The sequence below is a fragment of the Pan troglodytes genome, chromosome 19 (assembly GCF_028858775.2).
Source record: "Pan troglodytes isolate AG18354 chromosome 19, NHGRI_mPanTro3-v2.0_pri, whole genome shotgun sequence".
Lineage (NCBI taxonomy): Eukaryota > Metazoa > Chordata > Mammalia > Primates > Hominidae > Pan > Pan troglodytes.
This window is the reverse complement of record NC_072417.2, coordinates 24,107,569-24,134,287: the sequence shown is the minus strand read 5'-3', so window position 1 is coordinate 24,134,287 and position 26,719 is coordinate 24,107,569. Positions and strand designations below refer to the sequence as shown.

At 47.4% G+C, this 26,719-nt stretch overlaps 2 protein-coding genes across 3 annotated transcripts; one reads left to right on the top strand and one right to left on the bottom strand.

The window, feature by feature from the left end:
* Nucleotides 1-939: 939 nt before the first annotated feature.
* Nucleotides 940-13,855, bottom strand: DUSP3 (dual specificity phosphatase 3). The gene is made up of 3 exons (XM_016931727.3): nt 13,613-13,855; nt 9,517-9,743; nt 940-4,639 (listed from the first exon to the last, which is right to left on the bottom strand). Exons 1-3 carry the CDS (start codon nt 13,735-13,737, stop codon nt 4,434-4,436), a joined length of 558 nt encoding a protein of 185 aa, XP_016787216.1. The 5' UTR covers nt 13,738-13,855; the 3' UTR covers nt 940-4,433.
* Nucleotides 13,204-19,339, top strand: CFAP97D1 (CFAP97 domain containing 1). Of its 2 annotated transcripts, XM_001153338.6 has the most exons (7): nt 13,204-13,301; nt 14,107-15,407; nt 15,940-16,010; nt 16,594-16,712; nt 18,011-18,134; nt 18,668-18,724; nt 19,214-19,339. In XM_001153338.6, the coding sequence occupies exons 2-6, from the start codon at nt 15,284-15,286 to the stop codon at nt 18,722-18,724; spliced, it is 495 nt and encodes a 164-aa protein (XP_001153338.1). In that variant the 5' UTR covers nt 13,204-13,301; nt 14,107-15,283; the 3' UTR covers nt 19,214-19,339. The 2 variants fall into 2 exon arrangements, with proteins under 2 accessions (XP_001153338.1, XP_063655657.1); XM_063799587.1 differs by lacking the exons at nt 13,204-13,301; nt 18,011-18,134.
* Nucleotides 19,340-26,719: the final 7,380 nt, after the last annotated feature.

Below are 26,719 nucleotides of genomic sequence, written 5' to 3'. Positions count from 1 at the left end.
TGGAATGCTATGTAGCTGTTAAGATGAAGGGGGTAGAACAATAAAAACAATAACCATAATATAAGCTAAGCAAAACAAACAACAAAGCAGAGATATCTCTGTATGTACACACGTATGCACATATGTGTGCTTATATATGCTTGACATTTTCCTTTAAGGATATGATGCTTATGGGGAGACAGATTGAAGGAGCAAGTGACTCACTTTTCCGTATAAGCCTTTTGCATTGTTTAAGTGTATTACTATGTACATATAGTATTATTTTTAATGAAAAATTTTTTTAAAAATTATACTTAAAAACTTTTACCTGTTTTATATTCTAGTGCTCTGCCTTAAGATTTTGTGTAGAACCATAAAGATTACATTGTCAGAGTCTTGACAAATAGGAAGCGAGTCCAATTGCTTCATGTGATAGAGGGAATGGGAACCTTGAGAGGCTTTCTCTGCCCAGACTTCTGTCTGGGAGGAAAAGGCACCTACTTTCTCTAAGGTTTTTTATTCAAAGGAACATAGCACCAATAGTGGAATTTAAGGCATCTGGGGGAAGGGGATATGTTTAGGGACTGTTCATTTGCAGGATCACTCAAATCTCAAAATGTCACCCAGTCATCACGTGAGGCTACCTTGAGATGAACACCCTAGTCCCCTGCTTTCTTAGAAGCACAAACCTTACCTCCTTCACTCAGGACCATTATGGCCATTCTACCTAAGAATATTCCTACCAGAACATTTCTGGTACTGGAAAGGTGTTCATCAATATCTACTGCATAAACAGTGCCATCATGGAACCTATAACTAGCTCAGAACGACTATGTTTTAGATGATTATTTTTAAAAAGTTAGAAATCGCAAATATGAAAGCTAAGCCCAAACAAAAAAAGCTAAGCATAAAAACGTAAAAGAATATCAACTGTGATAAGAAGGACAAAAAAACAATACCTTTGTAATGTAAGACATTTATTTTGGCTAAAGTTTTGGTGTTTTAACACTGATTTGTGATACAATGGACATTAAACTTCCTTTAAAAAAGAAAAAACCAATTTGGTAGCTCTCCCTTTTCTGTCCAGAAAAATTCACTCTTTCACAATCAAATTACCCTAAAATTTGGCGGAGTTAAGAGGCAACAAAAGTTAAGCTTCCAACGAATCTGTTCTCTCAACCGGAAATGTCTTCTATTTCCAATCAGGATAAAACCTTGACTTACTTGCAAGGACTATCACGGTTAGCCCTTCAGTGATTCCTGACACCAGTTCTGTGAAAAAGAAAATTTCCTGCGAGAAAAGCTCATGTCTTCATATTGAAGATCAGTGCTTTTTTTTTTTTTTTTTTTTTTTTTTCCTTTAAAACAGTAGCATCTTAACTTGTGGCACAAAAGGCACCAACATTCCCTTTCCAAACCATCCATCACCATGGGTGGAAGGCAGCGCCACCTGCTGGCCATCATATTATGGCTCACATACCCATAATTTCCTTGCGGTGCTGAATTCCAAGTGGGGATTATTAGAGACCCCTCAGAGCCAAAAGGGGACCTTAGAGGTCTTCTAGATGAGTCCCCTCATTTGTAGGTGGTGGTTTCTGGATAACTCAGAGTGGCAGGGACACAGACGAGCCTGTGGAAAGGTATACTGCTTTAAGATTGAGAAGAAAACCATTTGGCGCTCTAATTTTGCCTGGATGGTGCTCTGTCAGTCAAAGAAAGGGAACAGGTCTGGGGAGGGGGTAAGGGCACCCTGAGTTCCTGTTCCATCACTTCCCAGGCAGTAGAAGGCTGTCCAGGAACAGCTCCCATCCACAACTGGGCATGTGTTGGCTCTTACACAAGAGACTTTAATTTTACTTGAAGAACTAAGAGCTAAATCTTGTTAAGTAAATACGGGGTTTCAGGGGTGAAGGACTATCAAGAAATCCCAAGTTATCAGCATAAAAGTAGTCCCAAAGTAAAGGCAGTAATTCTCCCAATGGCCTTTTCTCCCTCATGCCCCCACAGAGACTTTCGAGAGGTCCTAGTTAGCCAGCCACACCAACCTGCTGTGTTCGCGTAAGTAGCTGTGCCTGTCCCATGGGGTGACCACTGCCTGGTCATGGGAGGGGAGCCCCAGCTCCAGCTCCCTAGCCTTTTCCAGGAGCAGAGCAGAAAGCTCTACTTCGGGGTGCTACATCCCACCTGGAGAAAGAGCTGCACATTCTAGCCTATGAGGGACCCACCCTTTTCACTTGCTTCTCCGGGGCTGGATTGAGGGTAAGTGCAGTACACCTGGAAATCCCAGGGAGCCCCCTTCTTGAGAAAGAGTATCGTATGAAAGAATCCAGCTTCAGGGAGCAGCAAACCCAAAATCTTGCCCAGCTCCACCTTATGGAGCTGGACAACCCTGGGGGCCAGGCCCTTAATCATTCTGAACCTCAGTTCCTTTTTTTAAAAAAGGTCACAATACAAGAACAAGCTCTACTAACTTTACAGGGTTACTGTGAGGCTCAAGTTAGATTAAGTTGGAAGGCTACCTAGAAGCTGTGCAGTGAGGTACCCAGTTTACAGGATGGCCATTTCACTTAGGTGGGTTTATCTGGACACCTTTTTCACTATCTGGAGAAGAAGACACATACTGGTTGTTCAGGGCTGCTGTGGTCACAGAGAAAAGCGGACAGCAAATGACCAGGCTGGGCAGGGCTGCTTCTGTGTGATCAGAGACCTTCACAGCCGGGAGTGAGGCCTTACGCCACACCTGCTTCTCCGTGTCCCAGCCAGGAGCTCCTGGCCAACTCTGAAAAAGGCACATTCCCTACCTTGGCATATTAACACTGCCTGAATTTAAATGTAAAACTGAGTTGTAAATAGTCAACAAAAGTCCCTGATATTTCTTTCGTTTTAGGTAAGACTCCTTCACAAGGCCTTGCGAGTGATCCTACCATGAATTCAGTCTTCTGGGAGCGTGACACACCCACCAGAACAATGCCCTATATATATTTGGTGCTCAAAAAGTGTTTAATTTCTTAAACTTTTATCAGACACCTATGTGCAAGGTGCTGGGGGCATGGCTGAGGACCTTCTCTTTGCCCAGAGTGACCCTGAAGATAAATAGCATCACGATCACTTTCCATAATAACAATAATGTAAAATCCTAACAAGACTGTATTTAAAACAAAACTCTTATATTCTGGCAAATGTGCATACACATGTGAGGGCTAGTGCATTCCAATATCATCCTTAGAAAGTCTTTTGAAAGGTTTATCGTGTTTGGGTTTTTTTGCTCTACCACCAATAAAGGATCCATTTGGACACTCCGCCATGTCTCATGTCTGCCTGGCTGAGTCACTTCAGGGATCCCGTGCTGGCACCAGAGAGCTGTAAGAGCCACCTGCAATGGGCAGGGTGTGTGCCTGGGACCTTTCACTTCCCTGCTTGTCTTCTGGCCGCGTTTCTGAGAGGCACACCCCCCCACACACACCCATGCACACACACTGTAATTGGCCAACTTCCTCCTTCTGTTCTTGGAATAGCAACCGAGACAAAAAGCAGTTAGCACGAGTGGCTTGGGCTTGCCAACACTATAATTCAGGACAAAACCCTTGTAATTCTCCAAATGGTGGGGTTTTTAAATAGGTTGGACTTCAACACCCTGTTTTCTAAAAAAGAAAAAAAAAAAAGCATGCCCAAGGCATCACTCTTCTCAAAAACGAAGTGACTGAGATAAGATCGAAGGGAAATATTCCAGAGCAGCAGATTCTGAACTCAAGGCTTCCAAAGATTCACATTTTGAAAACTCTATGGATTTAGGAGGGTTCTCCAGGTTTGCCCACAAGGCCTCTTTGTGTAGGGACCATTCATCCTAAGGAAATCATTCAAATGCAGCCTTGCTGTGGGAATCTCCATCCACTAATAACTGACGGACACCCCCACCCCAGCTTCGGACCTCAAGACGTGAGAGGGCTGCCTATGCACAGGGTGTGGAAGGCTGTGGGGACAGTGCGGGGCACAGACGTGGTGGGGAGAGTGGCCTGCATTTGCATAGTTCCTTTACTAGGGCTCAAGGTGTTGAGGTGCACACTCAAGAGAGGATTCGGGAGTTGGGGAAGGGAGGTCATGAGGGACCTGTGTGAGCATCGTAGGCCTTACACTTCCACACACCTCCTGCCCTGGGCCATCGGGAAGCATGCAGGCCACAGGCCTTCCCCCTCTGAGCCCCCATCTCAGGGAAAAGACATCATAAGTTACAGAAACAGGACAACTGGGGAGCAAGGACGCCCCCCTTGGCAAGCTTCTTTATGTGCTCCCCAGGGTGGGGAAAGTGGCCCAGGACTGTGTTGGGACAGACTTGTAGACAAGTGCCTTGTGATGCTGGGAGCAGGGTACAGTGTGTTTCCTAAACATGGCAGCTCGGGACACCTTTGCCCACGGCCTCCCCCACGGACCTCTCGAGCAGAGGCGGTGGGGGTGCCCTAGGGTTTCAACTTCCCCTCCTTGGCTAGTCTGTCATTGAGCTGGCAGAGCTGGGCCAGGAAGCCATCGTTGGGGCCGATCTCACGGTTCTGCCTCACGATGCTCAGGGCAGACTTGACGTCCATCTTCTGCCGCATCATGAGGTAGGCGATAACTAGCGTTGGGGAGCGGCTATAACCTTCCCGGCAGTGGACGAGCACCCGGCCTGTAAGAAACAGGGGAGACGTGGTGAGCTGGGGGCGTCCCATCACACCATGGCGTTGGTCAAGACTCTTCCGTGAAGTGCCACTTAAAAGCACAATGTCACGCCACTGTGTGCCTGCCAGAATGGCTAAAATGAAAAGGATGGAAAACCCAAAGTGCTGGTGAAGATATGGGGCAACTGGAACTCTTCTGCGTGGCTGGGGGAGGTGAGGCGTGAATTGGCACAACCACTTTGGAAAGCTGTGCGGCACGGCGGTATCTCCTCAAGCTGAACACGTGCATCCCCCTCTGGCCCAGCAATCCCACTCCCAGGCCCAGGTCCAATAGAGATACGCATTCACATTCACGAACATGGGCCAGAATGTTCACAGGCAACACTGCACATCATGGCCCACAGTTAGAAACCCCCAAAGGCCCATCCACAGTAGAAAGGACAAATACAAAGAATGACCAGCCTGCCACTTAGCAGAAGCAACACGGAGGCAGCACACACATATGAGGTGGATGAGCCCACAGAGTAGGAAAGCGGGCAAAACCATCTGTGCTGTCAGAAGCCTGCAAGGGGCTGGGCACAGTGGCTCATGCCTGTAATCCCAGCACTTTGGGAGGCCAAGGCAAGTGGATCACAAGGTCAGGAGTTCGAGACCAGACTGGCCAACATAGTGAAATCCCGTCTCTACTAAAGATATAAAAAAATAGCTGGGTGTGGTGGCGCGAGCCTATAATCCCAGCTACTCAGGAGGCTGAGGCCAGAGAATTGCTTGAACCCGGGAGGCAGAGGTTGCGGTGAGGTGAGATTGTGCTGAGATTGTGCTCCAGCCTGGGTGACAGAGCGAGACTCTGTCTCAAAAAAAAAAAAGAAGCCCGCATGGCAGAGGCCCTGGGAGCTGGGGATGGGGGTGGTGGAGCATAGAGACTGGGGGTGCTTTCCAGGGTGCTGGTAGTGTTTTGTTTCTTTTTTTTTGAGATGGAGTTTCGTTCTTGTTGCCCAGGCTGGAGTGCAGTGGCGCGATCTCAGCTCACTTCAGCCTCCGCCTCCCGGGTTCAAGCAATTCTCCTGCCTCAGCCTCCTGAGTAGCTGGGACTACAGGCGCATGCCACCATGCCCAGCTAATTTTTTTGTATCTTTTAGTAGAGATGGGGTTATTTTAATATAGTGTGTGTGTGCGTGTATATATATATGTGTGTGTGTGTGTGTGTGTGTGTGTATGTGTGTGTATATATATATATAAATAGACACCATCTCTCAATATCCACAGGGCAGATTGGCTCCAGGACCTCCTGCCGATACCCAGATCCACAGATGCTCAAGTCCCTGATTATAAAATGACATCATATATGCAAATAACCTCTGCACAGCACATCCTCCCCTATACTTTAAATCATCTCCAGATGACTTATGATACCCAAGACAATGTAAACATTTATTAGATTATATCATCTAGAGAATAATGACAAGAAAAAAAATCTGTACATGTTCAGTACAGACATAACATCTTTTTATGTTGTTTTTAATATTTTTCAGACTGCGGTTAGTTGAATCCACAGATGTGGAACCCACGGATATGGAGGACAGACTGTATATTCTATTGGTTCTGTTTTTTCTAGAGAATCCTGACCAATACACTGGTTATTAACTCATGATCCACCTAACCTCAAGGTGCCTCAGTTTTCTTATCTGGCCAATAGTACCCATTGCACAAGGTGGTTAGAAGATTAAAGGAGAGGACACATGAATCCTCTAGGTTAGCACCTGGCATCCATGTGCACTCAATAAATGTTACCCAATACTGGGCATCCTCTGGTAGCACCTAGTACACCCTCAACTACAGCAGCCCTGGTCCTGTGTCATTGCCAGACATGCGCAGATCGACTTTTCTCTCCCAGAGGACGAATTCTTTAAGAGCAAGAAATGGCCGGACATGGTGGCTCACACCTATAATCCCAACACTTTGGGAGGTCGAGGTGGGCGGATCCCCTGAAGTCAGGAGTTCGAGACCATCCTGGCCAACATGGCGAAACCCCGTTTCTACTAAAAATACAAAAAATTAGCTGGGCATGGTGGCACATGCCTGTAATCCCAGCTACTCAGAAAGCTGAGGCAGGAGAATCACTTGAACCTGGGAGGTGGAGGGTGCAGTGAGCCACTGTACTCCAGCCTGGGTGACAAGAGTGAGACTCCGTCTCAAAAAAAAAAAAAAAAAAAGGCAAGAAATGTGGGGCATTGATTTTTGGATGCGTTACAATCTCTAGCATACACTATGTGCTCAATAAATATTTGCTGACTAGCTGAGTGAATTATTACCTACTAACACCTCTATAAGGCCATTGTTTGGCAAGGAATCTGCTAGCCCAGAGTCCAACAGAGTCTCTTCTGCTCCTATCACCCTACCCCCAAAACACCACTCTATTTTCCCAATGCCTTCCAAATCAGGAAGCAGGAGTCCTCCACTTTCTTGCCCATTCACCCTCCGGCCTGTATGCCCGAAATATTCAGAGTGGGGCTTCCCCTGCCCCACCCTAGGAATGAGACCCTCTGCAGAGCAGCCACCTTACCATCTAGAACATACTCTGCATGCCCAGTGCACACAGAGCCTACTGGGAAAGGGGCCAGTTCAACCTCCCATTCCTCTAGGCTCAGCCCAGATGCCACCTCCTCCATGAAGCTGTTTTCCCAGCTGGAAGTGACTGCTCCCTCTTGAGCACCCTCAGCCATCCCACCCAGCTCTCAGTGATGGGTCCCTGGGCCCCACACACTGTCGGAGGCCAGCATGTTTCTGTTGACTCACTTCGCCACTCATTCTTAGAAGCATTTATACTTGGCATTAGAGCCCATGGAATTCTTCATCACTTGCTCATTCATCATTTGCAGTGTACCTACTATGTGCCTGATGCTACATCAGGTGCTAAGGAGACAGACAAGGAACAAAGTAGACCCAGCCTGAGGACAGGCTTCATGGAAGAGAGGACACCATGCCAAGGACAAGGTGGAGTTTGCCAGAGGAAGGGGTAGGGAGAGGCAGAGAGAACTTTTCAGACTAAAGACCCAGCACACCTGGACTGAGACAGGTCAAAAAAAGGGCGTGTTCCTAGTTGTTTGGAAAGAGGAAACAAAGTCAGAGAGCTTGAAATTCCCTGAATGAATAACCAATTGCTATTACACGAGAACAACAAAATCCTTCCCCTTCGCCCAGCCTATGTTTACACAGGGTGAGGAACTCAGTACAGCTGGAGTGGAGGAGGTGAGCAGGGTCGGGGGGTGACAGTGACCAGGAAGGACCATGAGGGGCCTGTCAGCAAAGTCTGCAGATACTCCGCAGTAAAGCTTCTCTCTGAGCCCTGAGCGTTCACTGTCCAGTGGTCTAGAAAATTCTGTTTACTGGAAATCATTCAGACAGTGAGCCTGCTGGGCCCAAGAGTCATCAGTGCAGTACAGCCAAGGCTGTTCACACCTCACGGGGGTCCCCTCCGCTGGGAGGGTTTGGGGTGGGGAGGGAGGAAGAGGTAAAGGGAGGAGCTGAGAGAAAGAGCTAAAAGCAGAAAGGGAGAAAGGGCGAGTGGCCCAGCTGCTCAGCTGATGTCTGCTTTGTGGCCTTCTAGGGTTTCTTGCTGGAATGCCTTGGTGACTGCCAGCGCCTTGGTAGTTCTCCTTCAGTCTTATCTTATATTTGGGGGCTGCAGGAAGTGTTTTGTAAGTGGCTGGAAGATTTGGCCAGGGGGGCTGTGGTTTGCTGACTGCCAACCTAAGCCGACCGCAGCTACCCCTTTTCTCCTTGCCAGGCAATCACGTGAATCTCTAGCCAATGAGATGTGAGGGGTGTTTCTGGGAAATGTTTTACTTGTTCTTCAAGAGAGAGACTGGGCATGGTGGCACGTGCTTGTAGTCCCAGCTACTCAGGAGGCTGAGGTGAGAGGATTGCTTGAGCCCAGGAGTTGGAGACCAGTCTAGACAACATAGCAAGACCCTGTCTCTTTAAAAAAGAGAGAGAGAGTGGCCAGGCGCGGTGGCTCATGCCTGTAATCCCAGCACTTTGGGAGGCCGAGGTGGGCGGATCACCTGAGGTCGGGAGTTGGAGACCAGCCTGACCAACATGGTGAAACCCCATCTCTACTAAAAATACAAAATTAGCCAGGCGTGGGGGCGCATGCCTGTAATCCCAGCTACTTGGGAGGCTGAGGCAGGAGAATCGCTTGAACCTGGGAGGTGGAGGTTGCGGTGAGCCAAGATCGCGCCATTGCTCTTCAGCCTGGGCAACAAGAGTGAAACTCCATCTCAAAAAAAAAAAAAAAAAAAAAAAAAAAGGAGAGAGAGAAGAGGAAAAAAAAAAGTGGGAAGAGATGGCTGCAGGGCCTCATCTGCTGTACTTTGTCCTGCTTGGATGTGGTGACTGGATCCCATCTTGGGACCGTGACGGGAGCACCCAACACTGAGGTGGCAGAAGAGAGAAAGGGAAAGGGCCTGGTCCAGATGCCACCATGGAGCTGCTGAATCAAGCAGCCCCTTAATCAACCAGCCCCCATGCTCCTTCACCTCAGGACTTCTTGCCATGCACATTAACACATTAACACATCTTCCTCATCGTTACAGCTGTTTGAATAGGGGACGTGTAAGCAACTGGAAACCAACCTCCAGCCAAAGTGCAGTCAAACGCAAGGACCCTGGGGCTGCCATGGTGTGAATGAGTTGCACATCCTGTGACACATGGGGCCACTTGACAGGCAGCCAGGTGAGCAGAGAGAGACCTACAGCTCTGTCATTCACCCCAGAAGATGGGAAACAAGGGAGTTTCCAAGAAGAGACCTGTTGTGGGCCTGTTTTCCAGAGGGACAGTCCAGTCAGAGCTGCCTCCCATCTTTTCCTGGTGGGAGGTCCCTTACCATTCTTTTGAGCCAAAGCCTGGTCAATGAAGTCGGCAGCCCTTTCAAAGTAAGCGCTGAGGTTGAACTCCTGTGTGTCGTTGGCCTTGATGCCCAGGTATGTGATGCCGGAGTCCTTGTAGAAGTTGGCATTGGTGTTGACGTGCATGAAGGACCTGCCCTCAGCCGCGTTCAGCACATGGGTGATGCCTAGTTTCTGCAGCTTGGGGATATCCTGAGCCACAGACCTGGACAGGAGACAGTGGTGGGGATGATTAACCAACCAAATGGCAGCCCCAGGGGGAGGAAGATGGAGAAGGATTTAAGCCTCTTGGCAAAGCAAGGAAACCCTCCATGCTCTGGCCCCTGCCAGCTTCTCCTGCCTCATCTTATGACCTCTTCCCTCACTCTGGCCATATCGAATTGCCAGCAGCTTCCCCAAATAGACTGGTGGTTTCATAGCCATGCTGTCCCCTCTGTCTGGAATGCTCTTTCCCACCTTCTCTGGAGAAATGCGCCCTCTCATCTTTCACACCCTCCGCAGTGTTTGTCTCCCCTCCATTCCATTTGGCCCCACGCTCCCTAAGCTGTGGTGGGGGTGTACTTAGCCAACTGGTTACAGATGGGCTCTGGAACCAGACTAACTGGGTCTGCATCCAGCCCAGGTACTAGCCAGGCAACCTTAAGCAAGCCATTTAACCTTTCTGTGCCTCAGTTTCCCTCTCTGTAAAATGGGGATAACAGTGCCTTCTCCTTGAGGTTGTTATGAGTATTAAATGGGCTATTCCATTGACAGAGCTGGACACGGTAGTGAGCACTATGATTCTAATGCTTGATTGTGCTTCTGTGTTTAGACATCCAGGCTGTGAGCTCCTTGAGAGAGGAACCATGTCTGCTTTAAGTCTGTTTCCCCACCATCTGCTATAGTACCTGCTACATAGTAGGTGCTGAATAAATAAGCGGTGAATGAGTGCAAAAGAATAAATTTGTCACGTACCAGGCAGCCCCCTCCCTGCCCCCAGAGGGATCCTACCTACCACATTCCACTGGCTACGTTTCCAAAGCTCTTTTGGGTGATTTAGTACTTGGGGAGTAAGTGGCCCCAACAGAACTATGGGAGGTTACAAAATAATTTATCTAAGGTCGGGTGCAGTGGCTCACACCTGTAATCCCAGCACTCTGGGAAGCCGAGGCAGGTGGATCACCTGAGGTCAGGAGTTCGGGACCAGCCTGGCCAACATGGTGAAACCCCGTCTCTACTAAAAATACAAAAGTGAGCCGGGTGTGGTGGTACATGCCTGTAATCCCAGCTACTCTGGGATTACAGAGGCTGAGACAGGAGAATCACTTGAACCCGGGAGGTGGAGGTTGCAGTGTGCCGAGATTGTGCCACTGCACTCTAGCCCAGGTGACAGAGTGAGACTCCGTCTCGAAAAATAAAATAAAATAAAATAAAATAAAAATAATAATTGGTCTGAATGGTGAAAAGGCCCCTTTATTTCATCTCACAAAACATCCCAGTCCAAATAGCAGTTTATACTTTATAAAATGCCACCTCCTGTGTGATCTTGTTTGCCCACTGCGAGCAGCCCTGTGAGGAACAAGGATGGCAATATCCCTGCTTAACAGAGCTTGAACTCAGGCCCAACAGGATGAGCAGAGGGATGGGCACAGGCCCCGTGTGCTGCTGGTGGCAGATCTGGGAGAAGACCTCCTTTCTCCCGACATCCAGCCCTGCTCTATCTTCCACCTCACTCTGCCCCTCATGCCCACATCTGCTGCAAAACCCCCAAGGCCTGGCACATGTGGCTCACACAGGCTCTGGCTCTGCCTTGTGAGGACGTGGCTGCGGCCCTGATTTTGTTAAGGGGATGGAGCCCAAATCCTCATGGTGCTTGGTGCTCACTGATCCTCCCTGTTGAGGAACCCCCACACCCCTGGCCAAGTCAAGGTCAGAGGTGCTTAGAGGGCAAGGGATGTATTTTCTACAGTGGCCATCAGCAATTGCCACTCTGGCTACACCAGACGTGTACAACCTTGGTTTCCACTTGGGAAGTGATGACAGCTGAATGGCCAACCTGCCCAAGCAAGCGGGATTCCTGAGGCTAACAAGGCCTGCTTGCTGCTTGGTGCAAGAGGAAGGGTGTCTCTAGAGCTTTCCAATTCCTGAAGCCTTTGGCTGACACTGTGGGACTCTGTTTATTCCTGCTTAGGACACCGCGCAAGACTGTGAAGCAGTGGCTGATAGAAAAAAACACTTTGAAGAGTCACTCCCATTCATCTCCCTTCTCTAATACTTTTTTTTTTTGAGATGGAGTTTCGCTCTTGTTGCCCAGTTGGAGTGCAATGGTACGATCTTGGCTCACTGTAACCTCCACCTCCCGTGTTCAAATGATTCTCCTGCCTCAGCCTCCGGAGTAGCTGGGATCACAGGCGCCAGCCACCACGCCCAGCTAATTTTTATATTTTTAGTAGAGACAGGGTTTCACCATGTTGGTCAGGCTGGTCTCGAACTGCTGACCTCAGGTGATCCACCTGCCTCGGCCTCCCAAAGTGCTGGGATTACAGGCGTGAGCCATCGCGCCAGGCCTCTAATACTATTAATAATTCAACATTCAAAAAATTTACAATTATCATTATTACTATCTCTACTATGAATGAACATTGTACAGTGCCTGACATAAAGCAGGTGCTCAGACTGGTGAATGAATGATGGAATGGATGAGAACTGTCCCCATGAGGCTGGGGCCTGATGGACCCCTTCTAGTTCCATGATGACCCCCATTTCCGTGGCAGTCCTTGGCAGGCTAAACAGCAGGTCATAGCGGAGGTCAGGAAATACATACATGAACAAGACATTGACCCTGTCCTTGTAGTCCCTCACACACTCTGAGCCACCATTTCCTCCTCTGTAAAATGGGAGGAGGGTTAGTTTTGAGTTTTCAACATGCCATCCTTGGGCTGAGCCATGAAGCTTAGGATTTTGGTAACTGGGTCCTCAGAGTATCATGAAAATCCAACCTGAGCCTTTCCAAGGCTGTACAGGCATGCTAATATATTCTTTCTTGTGGCTCCTATTTCACATCTCAGAATGTTAACACTGGTTCTTTCCTGCTGATTAGACATTCTTACTAGAAAAAAATTTTTAAATTTAAATTAAAAAAAATCTCTTACTGGCCGGGTGCGGTGGCTCACGCCTGTAATCCCAGCACTTTTGGAGGCCGAGGTGGGCGGATCATGAGGTCAGGAGTTTGAGACCAGCCTGGCCAAGAGACCAGCCTGGCCAATATGGTGAAACCCCGTCTCTACTAAAAATACAAAAATTAGCCAGGCGTGGTGGCGGGCGCCTGTAATCCCAGCTACTCGGGAGGCTGAGGCAGGAGAATTGCTTGAACCCAGGAGGCAGAGGTTGCAGTGAGCCGAGATCTCGCCATTGCACTCCAGCCTGGGTGACAGAGCCTGGGGGTGAAAGGTCAAGAGCCTTTTCTAGGTGGTGGCTCAGGTCCTTAGGGGGGTTATCACTGGACCGTTCTAGAATCTCCTGTAAATCAAATCACATCTGGAAGGTGGGGGCCTGGAAATCCCGGCCCAGCTCCCCGGACTCGCTCGTTTGGGGTGTTTAGGTTCCCTGATCCGGGACTGCCGGGCCGGGAAAATTCCATGCCCGAATTGTGACGTCGGCCCGTTGCCATGGCGGCGAAGGCAGACATTCCGCGGTGACCTCACTGCAGAACCAGGCAGCTGTCACATGACGCGCGGGCAGGAGACCGGCCGGGCGACCGAGGGCCACCTGTTAAGTGAACATGGTAGCCCCGACCCCGCCCAAGGCCAAGCCCCAAGCGGGTGGCGGCTGGGACCCGGGCAGGCGCCACCCGGGCTCCGTGCACCCCGCTACGGGGAAGGGCCGCGCCCGGCCAGGCAGGGTTCCAGTTCCTTGGCCCCACGCGCGGGGGTAGGCGTCGACTCCAGGCCCCTCCCAAGCCCCCGCTGTGGCTCCCGGAGGGGCCATCGCGCCCGGGCTCCCCCAACCCAAGACTCGCGACACCCCGACCCCAGCCTCGGGTGGGCGGGGCGTCCCGAGAGGGACGGCGGGGCCGGGCTCGCGAAAGGGACTCACGCGTTGCCCACGTAGATCCGCGGGGTGACCTCGTTGCAGGGCTGGCTCGGGAGGCTGTAGCAGCCGCTGCCGTCCGAGAGCAGGTCGTTGAGATCCTGCACCGAGAGCTCGAACGAGCCCGACATGGCGGCGGCGGGGCCCTGCACGCCCGGCAGGAGCAAGCGAGGCGGAGAGCGGCGGGTCAGCTGGGCGGGGGCTCGCGCCGGGAGCCGCCCCGTCCCGCCCCTGGGGCGGGCCCGCCGGGCTCCGGGAGCTGCGGAGCGCGGGCGCCGTGACGCGGGGGCCCCGCGCGCCACTCCTGGGCGCGTCCCGGGGGGAAGACGCCACCGCCCTGGAGTCTCAGGGGTCCTCGCCCCATCCCGGTCCAGGCCGTTTGTGTATCTTTGTAAACTGGCAAGCGCTGTAACTTCCTTCCCTGAATTAAATGCAGGGCCCAATAAACATTTCGTGGCGGGGGTACACCTAGGGGTCGCTTCAGTCTTTCATGATTACAGGGACCGCCGGGTTCGGCTCGTGAGCGGCTCCCTGCAGTGGAGGCACCACCCGGGCGCTTGACAGAATCCCCGCCCCAGCCCAGCCCTGCTGGATCAGAGTGGACATTTTACGGACCCCAGGAGGTCCCTACGATCAAAGTCTGAGAAGCCCTACTCTGCGGCGCATCTGCTTTCAACATTCATTGAGAGTCATCGTCGTGCTTAAAAGCAGTCAGGTTTGGAATTCTGAGGAATTACTTAACCTGAGCCTGTTTGCAGAAAAAAAAAAAAAAAAAAAAAAAGCGGGATAGTAATGGTACCTAATTCTAGGGTTGCTGGAAGGGTTAAATGTGACATTCAAAGAAGGCACCCAGCACTGCATGGCGAGCACTCAATAAGTGTTAGTCCTTCATCAACAAATGCGTTGAGCACCCAGTGGGTGCTATACCCTGTGCTGGGGTGGAGATAAATCAGACTTCTGCAGCCCTTCCTGGAGCAGATGCCAGCCCACCATAAGCCACTCAGCATTTCCTGAACTCCCACTAAGTACAAAAGATAGTCTCTGTACTGGAGGAAAGCCGCCCTCCCCTACTGCCATGAAAAACTGGCAGTTTCCTTCCTGCAAAAGGGCAAATTTGGCCTTGAATTCAGGAACCCCACATCCTGAGCCCAGTCCTGCCACCAACTTGGTTCTTGAGTAACGTTGCTGCTGCTGTGGTCTTCAGTTTCCTCATTTGCAAAAGGAATTGGATCCGATTATCATTAGGGTCAACTTTCTCCTCCCCCAAAACTTGTGGTCTTGCACCTTCAGGGGAGCTATTGCAGTGGAGACTACTTAGCTGATAGCCCAAGATGTGTAACCAAGGCTGGAATTTCTGTATCCCTCACCCCACCCCGTGCCTGCCCACCCCTCCCGGTGCACCACTTCTTTCCTTCTGGTGTTGGCTGGCAGCATCTGCATTCTAAGCAGGGGGGAAAGCTTTCGAGTTCTTTGACCTTCATCTTGACTTGAGCCGAGGTTAGCATTAAAAACACAAGCCCAGAGGCAGCCAGCCATGCTCTGCTGCTCCTACTCCCTTCCCGGGACCTGTCCCTGATGTCATAACTGGGTAACTATGACAGCTTGTCATGGGGACAGCTAGGCACCTCACAGAGGAGTCTGGGTACCTCATTTCTGAAGTGAGACTAGGAAGAGAAGATGAACAATTCCCTGGATTATCTGGCCTACCCTGTTATCGTCTCTAATCACAGGCAAAGCACAACCTTCAGAAAGAAACTGGACTTTGGCCACTACGTATCTCACAAGAATAGAATACAAATAGGTATGTGGGCAGTTTGGGCTGGACACTGCTATTAGGGATTTTGGAATGGTACCCCATAAAGAGATCAACAGTAAACCAGACCAGGTCACAGCTTTGGGATGATATGGCCTTATCTGCTGAGTTTGGGGAAGAGGGCATTAGCACCAATAACAAAATGTATCTTCCACCAGGGAGTTCACTGGATGGAAATACTCTTTTAAACTCCTTAAAGCCGAAGTGCGTTAGAAAGGGGATAAGACTTCAGAAGCCAATAGACAGGCTAATAATATTGGAAAAAGATTGGAAGAGAGGCTCTTTCATTGGATTAGAAGGACATTTATCTCTGTAAATTTTATTTTCACTATTCTTTTGTTTCTGCTCAAAACTCTCCAGAGATGTTCATTTGATAAATCAAACCAAACTTCTTGAGTCGCATTAAGGTCCTAATTCGAAATTGTTCATTAGTCAAGGACATTGTCTAGTGCTGGTTTTCTGAGGCCGCTACTGGAATTCCTGTGATGTAACATTGTTCCCTTTTATCCCCCTTCTCTAGCGAAGCCTACTGTTGATACCAAACCTCCAGTGGTGCACACAAATCACATTTTAAAATTGAGCAAACTACAGGTATTTGTTCTTGCTGCTTGCAGATGTGCAGATGTATTTTATTGACTTCCAGTCTGTTTCCTAAAGAGGTTCAATTTCCCAGAGCCTTCTAAATACCCATCTACTCAAAGATTTGTTAATACTCCTCCTCCCCACACGTCACCCCCAGTCTTTTTTTTCCCCCTGATACGGAGTCTCGCTCTGTTGCCTAGGCTGGAGTGCACAATCTCGGCTCACTGCAACCTCCGCCTCCCAGATTCAAGCAATTCTCCTGCCTCAGCCTCCGGAGTAGCTGGGATTACAGGCATGCAGCACCATGCCCAGCTAATTTTTCATATTTTTAGTAGAGACAGGGGTTCACCGTGTTGGCCAGGATGGTCTTAGTCTCATTACCTCGCGCCTGCCTCGGCCTCCCAAAGTGCTGGGATTACAGGCGTGAGCCACCGCGCCCGGCCGCCCAGTCTTTTAAGTTCTGCTTCCAGTCTCCACTGTGGCCCTCAATGCACCCCTTTCCCACGATCTCAGAGGAGGGGAACACTAAGTCATTGTGTGTTGGGGCAGTGCACTGATGGTGTCACCATGGTGAGGTGTGGTTTCTTACCAGGGTGAACAAAAGAAAATCAACAAAATCGAGTATGAAAACAAGCAACTGTGTCAGAAAATCGCAAATGCCCATCGCGGCCCTGCCAAAGTGGATTGCTGGAATGAATATTTTTCCAAGAGGTAATGTTCTTTGTCTTCATTTCAGTTTTGAAAAGTCAAAATTGACTTTCCTCTTGGGTTTTAGTGTGAGGTTTTCCCAAGTCAGAGAAGTACTTAAGGGAAGTTATCTTGAGGGAGAGCCAAACAGACCATGTTACACAGAATGAAAACTTTAAAAATGGGGACCTTTCTCTAGCATTAAGGAGCTTTTATTTCATCTAAGAGACTTTTCAGAGTCCTATTCAGTGTGTCACAAGAATGCACTGCGCACTTTTATAAAATGGTGGCCATGTGTCTTAGTCCATTATAGGGTGCTATAGCAAATTGCTATAAACTGGTGGCTTATAAACAACAAAAATTTCTCATAGTTCTAGAGGCAAGGAAGTCCAAAGATCAAGGTGCCAGTAAATTCGGCATCTGATGAGGGCCTGCTTCATAGACAACCATCTTTTCACTGTAACCTCACGGGGCAGAAGGAAAAAGGGGGTTCTCTCAGGCTTCTTTCATAAGGACACTAATTCCATTAGGGTGACCTAATCAGCTCTCAAAGGCCCACCCCCTAATACCATCACCTTCATGGTTAGGATTTGAACATAAGAATTTTGGGGGACACAGGCATCCGTTCCATAGCACCATGGCTGGGGCTATGATGTGACATTCTTAAAATCAGTTCCAGAAATCTTTCCTGAGCAACTACTATGTGCTAGGTACCAGGAATAATAAAGATGAAATGAGATGTATATTTCCTTACCTCAAAGAACTCAAGGTCTTGTAGGGGAGATATTTATGGAAATAATGACAATGCAGTGTGATTAGGGATACAAAAGAAGCGCATGCAAGAGAAAGAATTTGCTGGGGGGGAGGAGATGGTCAAGATGCCATTCTATATCCTGGTATATTCTGGTATAAGTTGAAAGCTGAGAGGAGTGAGGTGACCCAAAACTTGTCACCAGCCGTTTGTGATTTATCCACAGGGAGACCTTCCCCCAACCAGAAGTTCTCAATCCTGGTTTTACATTATAATCCTTGGGGAATTTTAAGAAAATGCCAGTGTGCACGGTTCACCTCAGATCAATGAAGTAGAATCTTCTCATGGGCAACAGGGTTGAGGACCACTGATATAAACCTGCGAATGCGGTGCATGTTTCCCGGAGTGCAGTGCAGACCAACAGGCTGTCCCAGGGGCCTGTGGGCTCAGCAGGACAGTTTACTCCCTGCACTTAGACAGTCTGGCATTTATGATCTCATGACTTCATCTCCCCCACTCGTCAAGATGAGCATTTCCTTCTTCACCCATTTCGGGGTTTTGTGTTTTTCAGCTTAAACAGAGAAACAAGGAACCGTGAGCTAGTGAGAATCACCATGGAAAACCAGGGCATTCTGAAGAGGCTTGTTGATCGCAAACCCCACTATGACCGCAGGGCATCTGAGATAGACTGGCAGGCACGTGGGCACTCATGTTATACTCCCAGACACACACAGAGTTTGTCGGTGTTCAGCCTAGAGAGAGTCTCAGAAAAATCCCTAAACAGCTAGAGTCAGATCACATGAAATGTAACAATCGTTAAAAGAAAAACCATCCAAAGCGAACAAAGCTAACAGGGACAAACCATCAAACAAACCCCTAAAACAGCTTGGTAGCAAAGCTATTATGTGTCAGTTTCATAACATAACAATTATGTGTCAGTTTCAGAAAAATAATCTAGTAGCCTCTTCCCTCACCCCTTAATTCATTAAGAAAGGCTGAATGTACAGGGATGAAGGGTATAAGATTCAGTCAGTATGCGGTTGGTTTGCTTCATTTAGGAATGACCCTTAAAAAGGCCAGGGGAGGGGAAACCATCTGTGGTGTTTTAAAAAACCTCCACTTACCGACTTTGGTCTTTAAATCTTTTCTAAGTCATCCCTGGGATTTAGAACTTCAGTAATAGCACCAATGCCCTGGCATTGACATAAACCAATTTTTTTCCTTCAAGAATTCAAGGCGCTATATCAGAAATACCACGAGATATCTTCTCTCCCAAAATGAATAGGTACGTCTCTCTTACTATCAAACACTGTGACCACAGCTGATACCAAAGCCCTGAGAACCCCATAAATGGTGAATGAGGGGCCCAGTTAAGGAGACGGATTTTGCTCTTCTCATATAATATTGACTAGTCTTCCATTCGGGAAACTTGGGGCTCTCTGACTTTATTTCTTCTCTCCATACAAGAAGGAAATGACATTGTCTTTTGTCATCATCTTTGAGGCTTTGTGGGAGTCTGAGGGGAAGTGATTTGTTCCAATAAGACATAAACGGGAAGACCTGTGGTTTTAAAGTTGTGCCAAAGTTACATTCCAGGTCTCTGTCAGTATTCAAAAGTACCAGCATGTTGTCATTTTGTATTATTTAACATTATTAGTAATGACTAAGTGGTTTCCCCCACCCAAGGGAGAAAGATAAATGGACACTCAGGCGTTCCAAAGAATAGTTCTGTATAATTGATGTGTCTCCTTCTCTCTTCTCCACTGAATACAAGGTTACTCACCATGGAAAAGATACAAGAGAAGGCCCTAGGATTTCTTGGCTGCTTAGGATCTCAAGACACTCCTGACTGGCTGAATGCTCCATCTTCAGATGCTTCAATAAAGCTTGGAACATAAAATGCGTAAGTTACATTTAGGGGACCCAAAGGCTTTATGTTCTCATTCCAAAATGGGGCAGGCAGAAGGAAAGATGCAATGAGCATTTTTATTTGGGGCTATGAAAAGAAGTTTTAACGAGAGAGAGAGAGAGAAATCTGAGAGAACTCTTTAAAACATACACCATCATCACCATCCCGTGGAAGAAGAAAAGCTGGGGTGAGATCATCCAGCCACAAGTATAGCACTGTCAAAATGGAAAACAAAATCACATGACAACATCAAGGTTCAGAAAACACAAGGAACAAATGCCATTAGTTCCTCTGTGAATACACACGATCGGAAAAGAATGCCTCATTGAAGTTTCCATGGACTCTGTTCATTTATAGGGAGCAGCAGCAGTGAAAATGTCTCAAAACATATGGTGAGACAATGTTGCAGGCCTGCTATGATTGGTCATGCTAGTTTTCAGCCCAACTATATTAGTCAGCATTTGCCAAAGAGACAGACTCAATAGGAGAGAGAGAGAGAGAGTGAGAGAGATAGAGAGTGAGAGAGAGAGAGAGAAAGAGAGAGAGAGAGGAGAGGATTTATTTGGGGAATTGGCTCACAAGATCATGGAAGCTAAAGAAGTCCCACCACAGGCCGTCTGCAAGCTGGAGACCCTGGTGGAGCAGGGGAGACAACCCCCAAAGTGGGGCTTAGCCTGCGAGTGTTCTTGGCTTCACCCAGGAAAGAATTTAAGGGTGAGCCAGTGGTAGGGTAGAAGAAGACAGTTTTATTGAAGCAGCAGTGTTACAGCTCCATGACTGCTCCTGCAGAACAGGGCTACCCCAAAGGCAGAGAGTTTTGCAGTCATAGTTATACGTACTTTTAATTACATGTAGATTAAGGGGCGGTTTGTGCAGAAATTCTAGGGAAGGAGTAGTAATTTTTTTTTTTTTTTGAGATGAAATCTCACTCTGTCGCCCAGGCTGGAGTGCAGATGGCGTGATCTCAGCTCACTGCAACCTCCGCCTCCTGGGTTCAAGCGATTCTCCTGCCTCAGCCTCCCAAGTAGCTGAGACTACAGGCACTCGCCACCACACCCAGCTAATTTTTGTATTTTTAGTAGAGACGAGGTTTCACCATCTTGGCCAGGCTGGTCTTGAACTCCTGACCTCGTGATCCGCCCGCCTCGGCCTCTCAAAGTGCTGGGATTACAGGCGTGAGCCACCATGTCCGGCCTATGGGAAAGGGTAGTAATTTTTGGGTCCTTGGGTCATTGCCCTGGAAAGGGGTGGTAACTCCTAGGTGTTGCTACGGTAATGGTAAACTGACATGGCACACTAGTGGGAGTGTCTTATGGAAAGCTGCTTCCACCCCTTTCCTGTTTTAGCTAGTCCTCAATTGGATCCTGTGTCCAAGCCCCGCCTCTGGAGTCAAGGCCTGCCTCCCACCTCACTGGGATGCTGGTAGCATGGCTTGGTCCAAGCCCAAAAACCTCAGAACCAAGAAGAAGGTGGTGTAACTCTCAGTTCGAGGCCAAAGGCTGAGAACCCACTAGGGGGGACAAGGGTGCTGGTGTGAGTCTTGGAGTACAAAGGCCAAGGAGCCTAGAGTTGTTGTCCCAGGACAGGAGAGGAAGAGTGTATTCCAGTTCCAGCAGATAGATTGACATATTCGCCTCTTGTCTGTTTTTGTTCTTTCTGAATCCACAGCAAGTTGGATGATGCCTCTCCACATTGAGAGTGGATCTTCCCACATAGTTCACTCAGACTTACATGCTAATCTCCCCTGGAAACACTCACAGACACACCCAAAAATAATGCTTTACCAGGTTTCTATTCAGTCAAGTTGGCACCTTAAATTAACCATCGCACTGACTTTTTAAACTTTCTATTTTGAAATAATGAAAATTCACAGGTAGTTGCACATAAAGGAACAGGGAGGCCTCCTGCACCCTTCACCCAGTCTCCACCAATGTTAGCATCTTGTGTAACTGGAGTACAATATCAAAACTAGGAAACTGACATTGGCATGATGCATGGAACCTATGCAGGTTTCATCAGTTATACATGCACTCATTTTTGTACCTATATGTATAGCTCTATGCGGTTTTTGCCACATGTATAGCTTTGTGTAACCACAACCACATTCGAGATACTTAAAACCACTATTATCAAAAGACACTGTTATTGCCACCCTTTTAGCCACAGTCACCTCAGACCCTCAAGCCTAACTCTTGGCAATCACAATCTGTTTTCCACCTCTCTGTTAGTTCATGGTATTACGTAAATGGCGTCATGCAATGTATGTTCATCCTTTTGAGATTGGCTTTTTTCACTCAGGATAATTTCCTTGATGTTCATCCAAGTTGTGTGTGCCTTTTTATTGCTGAGTAGTATTCCATGGTATGGACATGCTACAATATATTTAACCATACATCCATCAAAGGACATTGGGGTAGTTTCTAGTTTTTCAAACATTATTATTATTATTATTATTATTATTATTTTGAGATGGAGTCTCATTCTGTTGCCCAGGCTGGAGTGCAGTGGCACGATCTTGGCTCACTGCAACCTCCACCTCTGGGGTTCAAGCGATTCTCCTGCCTCAGCCTCCTGAGTAGCTGGGATTACAAGCATGCATCACCAGGCCCGGCTAATTTTTATATTTTTAGTAGAGACAGGGTTTCACCATGTTGACCCGGCTGGTCTCAAATTCCTGACCTCAGGTGATCCACCTGCCTCGGCCTCCCAAAGTGCTGGGATTACAGGCATGAGCCACCGCACCTGGCCTGATTTTTTAAATAGCAAATTTTGAAAGTTATTTACATATTATAGGAATAAGTCCTTTGCCTGCTATGCGCCTTGCATGTATTTTTCTCCCAGTCTATAATTTGTCTTTTCATCCTCAGGGTCTCTGACAGAGCAAAATATTTTTATTTTGATGACATCCAATATATCAATGATGACACTGTTCTATATCTTGACTCTATCAATGTCAATATCCTTGTTGTGATACTGTACCATATAGTTTTGCACTATGCTACCACTGGGGGAATCTGGTAAGGAGTTTACAGGATCTCTCTGTATTATTTCCTACATGCATGTGAATCTACAATTATCTCAAAATAAAAAGCTTAAAAAAAACAACATGCCTAAATACAAATTCATTATTAACTGGTTCCAGTTAATCTCAGTTTGAGGAACAACCATTCTTCTAGACACTCAGGTTAAAAACCTGAGGTCATCTTTTACTTCATTCCTTCTCTTTCCTCCTATCCCCCTCCCTACATATCTTTTTTTGGTTTTTCGTTTGTTTGTTTGTTTAAAGACAGAGTCACTCTCTTGCCCAGGCTATGGTCTATGGAGGTGATCTTAAAGCTACAAGTCTTATGTCTCAATCTCTGTATGAGCTACTGCCATATTTCAGGCACTTGTGATTTGCAACTTGCATTACTAATGCAAAAATACGCCCATATCACTTTCTAGCTTAATGGCTTCCGTGATTTGCCATTCTTGCATAATGGGCTGGAGCTTTATATAGAGCATACAAGGCTTTTCATGATCCAGTCCATGAACTGCTCAGGTTATATTAGTTATAGTTTCAAATGTTTGGAGATTTTCCAGTTATCTTTCTGTTATTAATTTTTAATTTGATCCCATTATGTCCAGAGAATATCATTTCAATTCTTTTAAATTTGTTAAGGTTTTTTTAAATCAAGGTGAATATTTTATGGACATTTGAAAAGAATGTGTATTGCACTGTTATTGGGCAAAGTGTTCTATAAATATGTTAGGTCCCGTTGGTTGATGGTGTTCAGTTCTTCTGCATCCTGATGATTTTCTCTCTAGTAGTTCTATCAGTTGCTAAGGGTGGGGTGTTGAAATCCCCAACTGTAATTGTGGATTTGTCTATTTCTCTTTTTAACTCTGTTTTTGCTTCATATATTTTGAAGCTCTGGTGTTTGACACATACACATTAAAGATTGCTATATATTTTTGGTGGATTGATTTATTGATTTTTTTTTTTTTTTTTTTTTTTTTTTTTGAGACAGGGTCTCACTCTGTCACCCAGGCTGGAGTGCAGCACACTGCTGAGTGTGATCTCAGTTCACTGCAACTTCCACCTCCTAGGCTCAAGCAATCCTCCCACCTCAGTCTCCCAAGTGGCTGGGACTATAGGCACGCACCACTGTGCCCAGCTAATTTTTGCATTTTTTTAAGTAGAGATGGGGTTTCATCATATTGCCCAGGCTGGTCTCGAATTCCTGGGCTCAAGCGATCCGCCCACGTTGGCCTCCCAAAGTACTGAGATTACAGAAGTGAGATCTCTTTATTATTATATAATGTCCCTCTTTGTCCCTAGTAATTTTCTTTCTCTGAACTTACTTTATCTGATATTAACATACTCGGTACTGCTTTCTTAAAATTAGTGTTTGCATGATGTATTACCTTTTATCCTTTCACTTTCAGCCTACCTGTCTCATTATGTTTGAAGGAACATATACTTGCAGACAGCAGATACAGACAGTCTCTGACTTACAATGGTTTGACTTAAATGATTTTTTTTTTTTTTTGAGACGGAGTCTCGCTCTGTCGCCCAGGCTGCAGTGCAGTGGCGCAATCTCGGCTCACTGCAAGCTCCGCCTCCCGGGTTCACGCCATTCTCCTGCCTCAGCCTCCCGAGTAGCTGGGACTATAGGCGCCCGCCACCATGCCCAGCTAATTTTTTGTAGTTTTAGTAGAGACGGGGTTTCACCATGTTAGCCAGGATGGTCTCGATCTCCTGACCTCGTGATCTGCCCACCTCGGCCTCCCAAAGTGCTGGGATTAGAGGCGTGAGTCACCGCGCCCGGCATGATTTTTTTTTTTTTAACCTTATGATGGTTCAAAAGCAATATACATTCAGTAGAAATCATACTTTAAGTACCCATACAACCACTTCTATTGTTCACTTTCAGTACCGTATTCAACAGATAACATGACATATTCAATACTTTATCATAAAATAGGCTTTATGTTAGGTAATTTTGCCCAACTATAGGCTAAAGTAAGTGTTCTGAGCACATTTAAGTTAGGCCTGGCTAAGCTATAATGTTTGACAGGTTAGATGTATTAAATGTATTTTTGACTTTGAATGTTTTTCAACTTACCATGGATTTATTGGGAACATAACCTCATCATAAGTCAAGAAGCATCTGTACTTCTATTTTTATGTATTGTGTTGTTTCTTTCTTTCCCTCCCTCCTTCTTCCCTTCCCTTCTCTCCTCCTCCTCTTCCCCCTCCCATCCCCTCCTCTCCCCTCCCCTCCCCTTCCCTTCCCTTCCTTCTACCTTCTTTCCCTTTCTTAGGTCCCAGCCTCCTTCTGTTAATTTATTTCTGTATGGAGAGCTTCCTTTAGCCATTCTTTAAGGGTAGGTCTCAACAAACTGTTTCTCTTCATCTGAGAATGTCTTCATTTTTCCCTTTATTCCTGAAGGCCAATTTCACCTGATAACAGGATTCAAGGTTGACGGTTTTGTTTTCAGCACTTGATAAGTGTTGGACCACTTCTAGATGGCCCCCATCATTTCTTTTACAGGTAGTGCAAAAATACAGTTTGAATTAGCATTCCTTCCTGGTTGTTTCTCCCTGTTTTAAAGATTTCTTTTTTCTTAATCTCCAGTTTTTAGAAGGTTAATTATGATGTGTCAGTATGGCTTTGGACTGTTTTCTCTATTTGGAGCTCAATCACCTTCTTGAATCTGTAGGTGTTTGTCTTCCACTGGATTTGGGAAGTTTTCAGCCATTATTTCTCTGAATACGTTTTAGTCTCACACTTTCTCCTCTCCTGCAAAGACTCTGATGATACAAATGTCAGTAGCTCTATCACAGGATCCTTAGGGTGTCACTTCACCAGCCAGAAACCTCTGTGGCTAGTGGCACCTTCTGCCTGAGTATTGCTTGTGCCCGCTGGGCTTGTTCTGCCCACTCAGCCCAGCAGGCTGCGCTCAGCTCACACTACAGGCCCAGATCCCACACCTGCCAGGGGTGAGCCAGGCATGGAGTGGCGAGGCGTGTGTGGGCAAGTGAGCGCAGGGTCTGGCCACTATGCACAGCCAGGCATGCTGGCTGCTGTGGTGGGGTGGGGAGCTCAGGTGCTGGCACAGGTGCCAGCTCCATGCAAGGCTGTGGCTGGACCAGATGTACTGCACACGGCTTCCACTGCAGGTATCCACGTCTGGATGAGGGGAACGCAGTGGCACCCGGAAGCTTGGAGACGCCAGAAATCGCAGAGCCCCAAAGAGGGTGTCACAGCCCTAGCTCAGGGAGTTGCAGCTCTTCTCTCCTTCTTGTCACCCACAACATGGAGAGTGGGGGTGGCGGCAGGGGGGTGTTTCAGCCCTATTTGTGTTACGGCTCTTTTAGCCCTGCCATTTGAAGAGGAGGAAAAAGTGATTCTATACCGTCTTGTTCTGAAACCATAAGCCTGGCGTTTAAAGGAAGTAGTGGTTGGTGACTGTATTCAAAGGGCAGGAAAAATGGAGTAAGACACTGGTCAGTGGCTGGGCGCGGTGGCCCATACCTGTAATCCCAGCACTTTGGGAGGCCAAGGCAGGTGGATTGCTTGAGGTCAGGAGTTCAAGACCTGCCTGACCAACATGGTGAAACCCCGTCTGTACTAAAAATAAAAAAAATTAGCCAGGCATGGTGGTGGGTGCCTGTAGTCCTAGCTACTCAGGAGGCTGAGGCAGGAGAATCGCTTGAACCTGGGAGGCAGAGGTTGCAGTCAGACGAAATCATGCCATTGCACTCTCGCCTGGGTGACAGACACTCCGTCTCAAAAAAATAGAAAGAAAGAAATCGATCAATATTAACTCCACCAAATGGAGAAATGCTGCTCATTGGTTCTTATCTGATTAAAAATGGGCTTTGTGCATATGCTGAACTCTGCAGTTATTAATCATGAAGTGTTATCATTGTTTGGATGCATAGTCCTGTGATTGGTAGCATAAATGATGTGATACTGGGTAAGTGGATACAAAATTTGATTGGCCACATGTTTTAAAGCCTGTATTTGAACATACAATTGGCTAATATATCTGAGCACTGCCTGTAAATGACAGATGGTTCTAACTTTCTTAAACCCATCTTCCACAGGGAGTGAAGTGGATAGCAGGGAAGGTTACAAATCAGTGGATTGAGAATGGCAAACAGGAATAACTCACTACTGATTCTGCCCAGCTGCTACTGAACACTGTCGTGAAAGAGCCAAAGACATTACTAATTGATCACAGCACTCTCCTGTTGAGTTTAGTTGATCACAATAAGAGTGCTGTGATCACAATAAGAGAGTGCTGTGATCAATTAGTAATGTCTTCCACCGGTTCAGGAATGGGCGTTGGCTGCACATATGCCACCTATTTAACACTTCC

What these genes read in the sequence shown, in the direction of transcription:
- CFAP97D1 (XM_001153338.6), top strand. Translation starts at nt 15,284, where the DNA reads ATGAACAATTCCCTGGATTATCTGGCCTACCCTGTTATCGTCTCTAAT. An exon ending in AATGAATATTTTTCCAAGAG is followed by an intron (nt 16,713 to 18,010) that starts GTAATGTTCTTT and finishes TGTGTTTTTCAG; the next exon opens with CTTAAACAGAGAAACAAGGA. An exon ending in CATCTGAGATAGACTGGCAG is followed by an intron (nt 18,135 to 18,667) that starts GCACGTGGGCAC and finishes TTTTCCTTCAAG; the next exon opens with AATTCAAGGCGCTATATCAG.
- DUSP3 (XM_016931727.3), bottom strand. Translation starts at nt 13,737, where the DNA reads ATGTCGGGCTCGTTCGAGCTCTCGGTGCAGGATCTCAACGACCTGCTC. An exon ending in CGGATCTACGTGGGCAACGC is followed by an intron (nt 9,744 to 13,612) that starts GTGAGTCCCTTT and finishes TCTCCTGTCCAG; the next exon opens with GTCTGTGGCTCAGGATATCC. An exon ending in GGCTTTGGCTCAAAAGAATG is followed by an intron (nt 4,640 to 9,516) that starts GTAAGGGACCTC and finishes TGTTTCTTACAG; the next exon opens with GCCGGGTGCTCGTCCACTGC.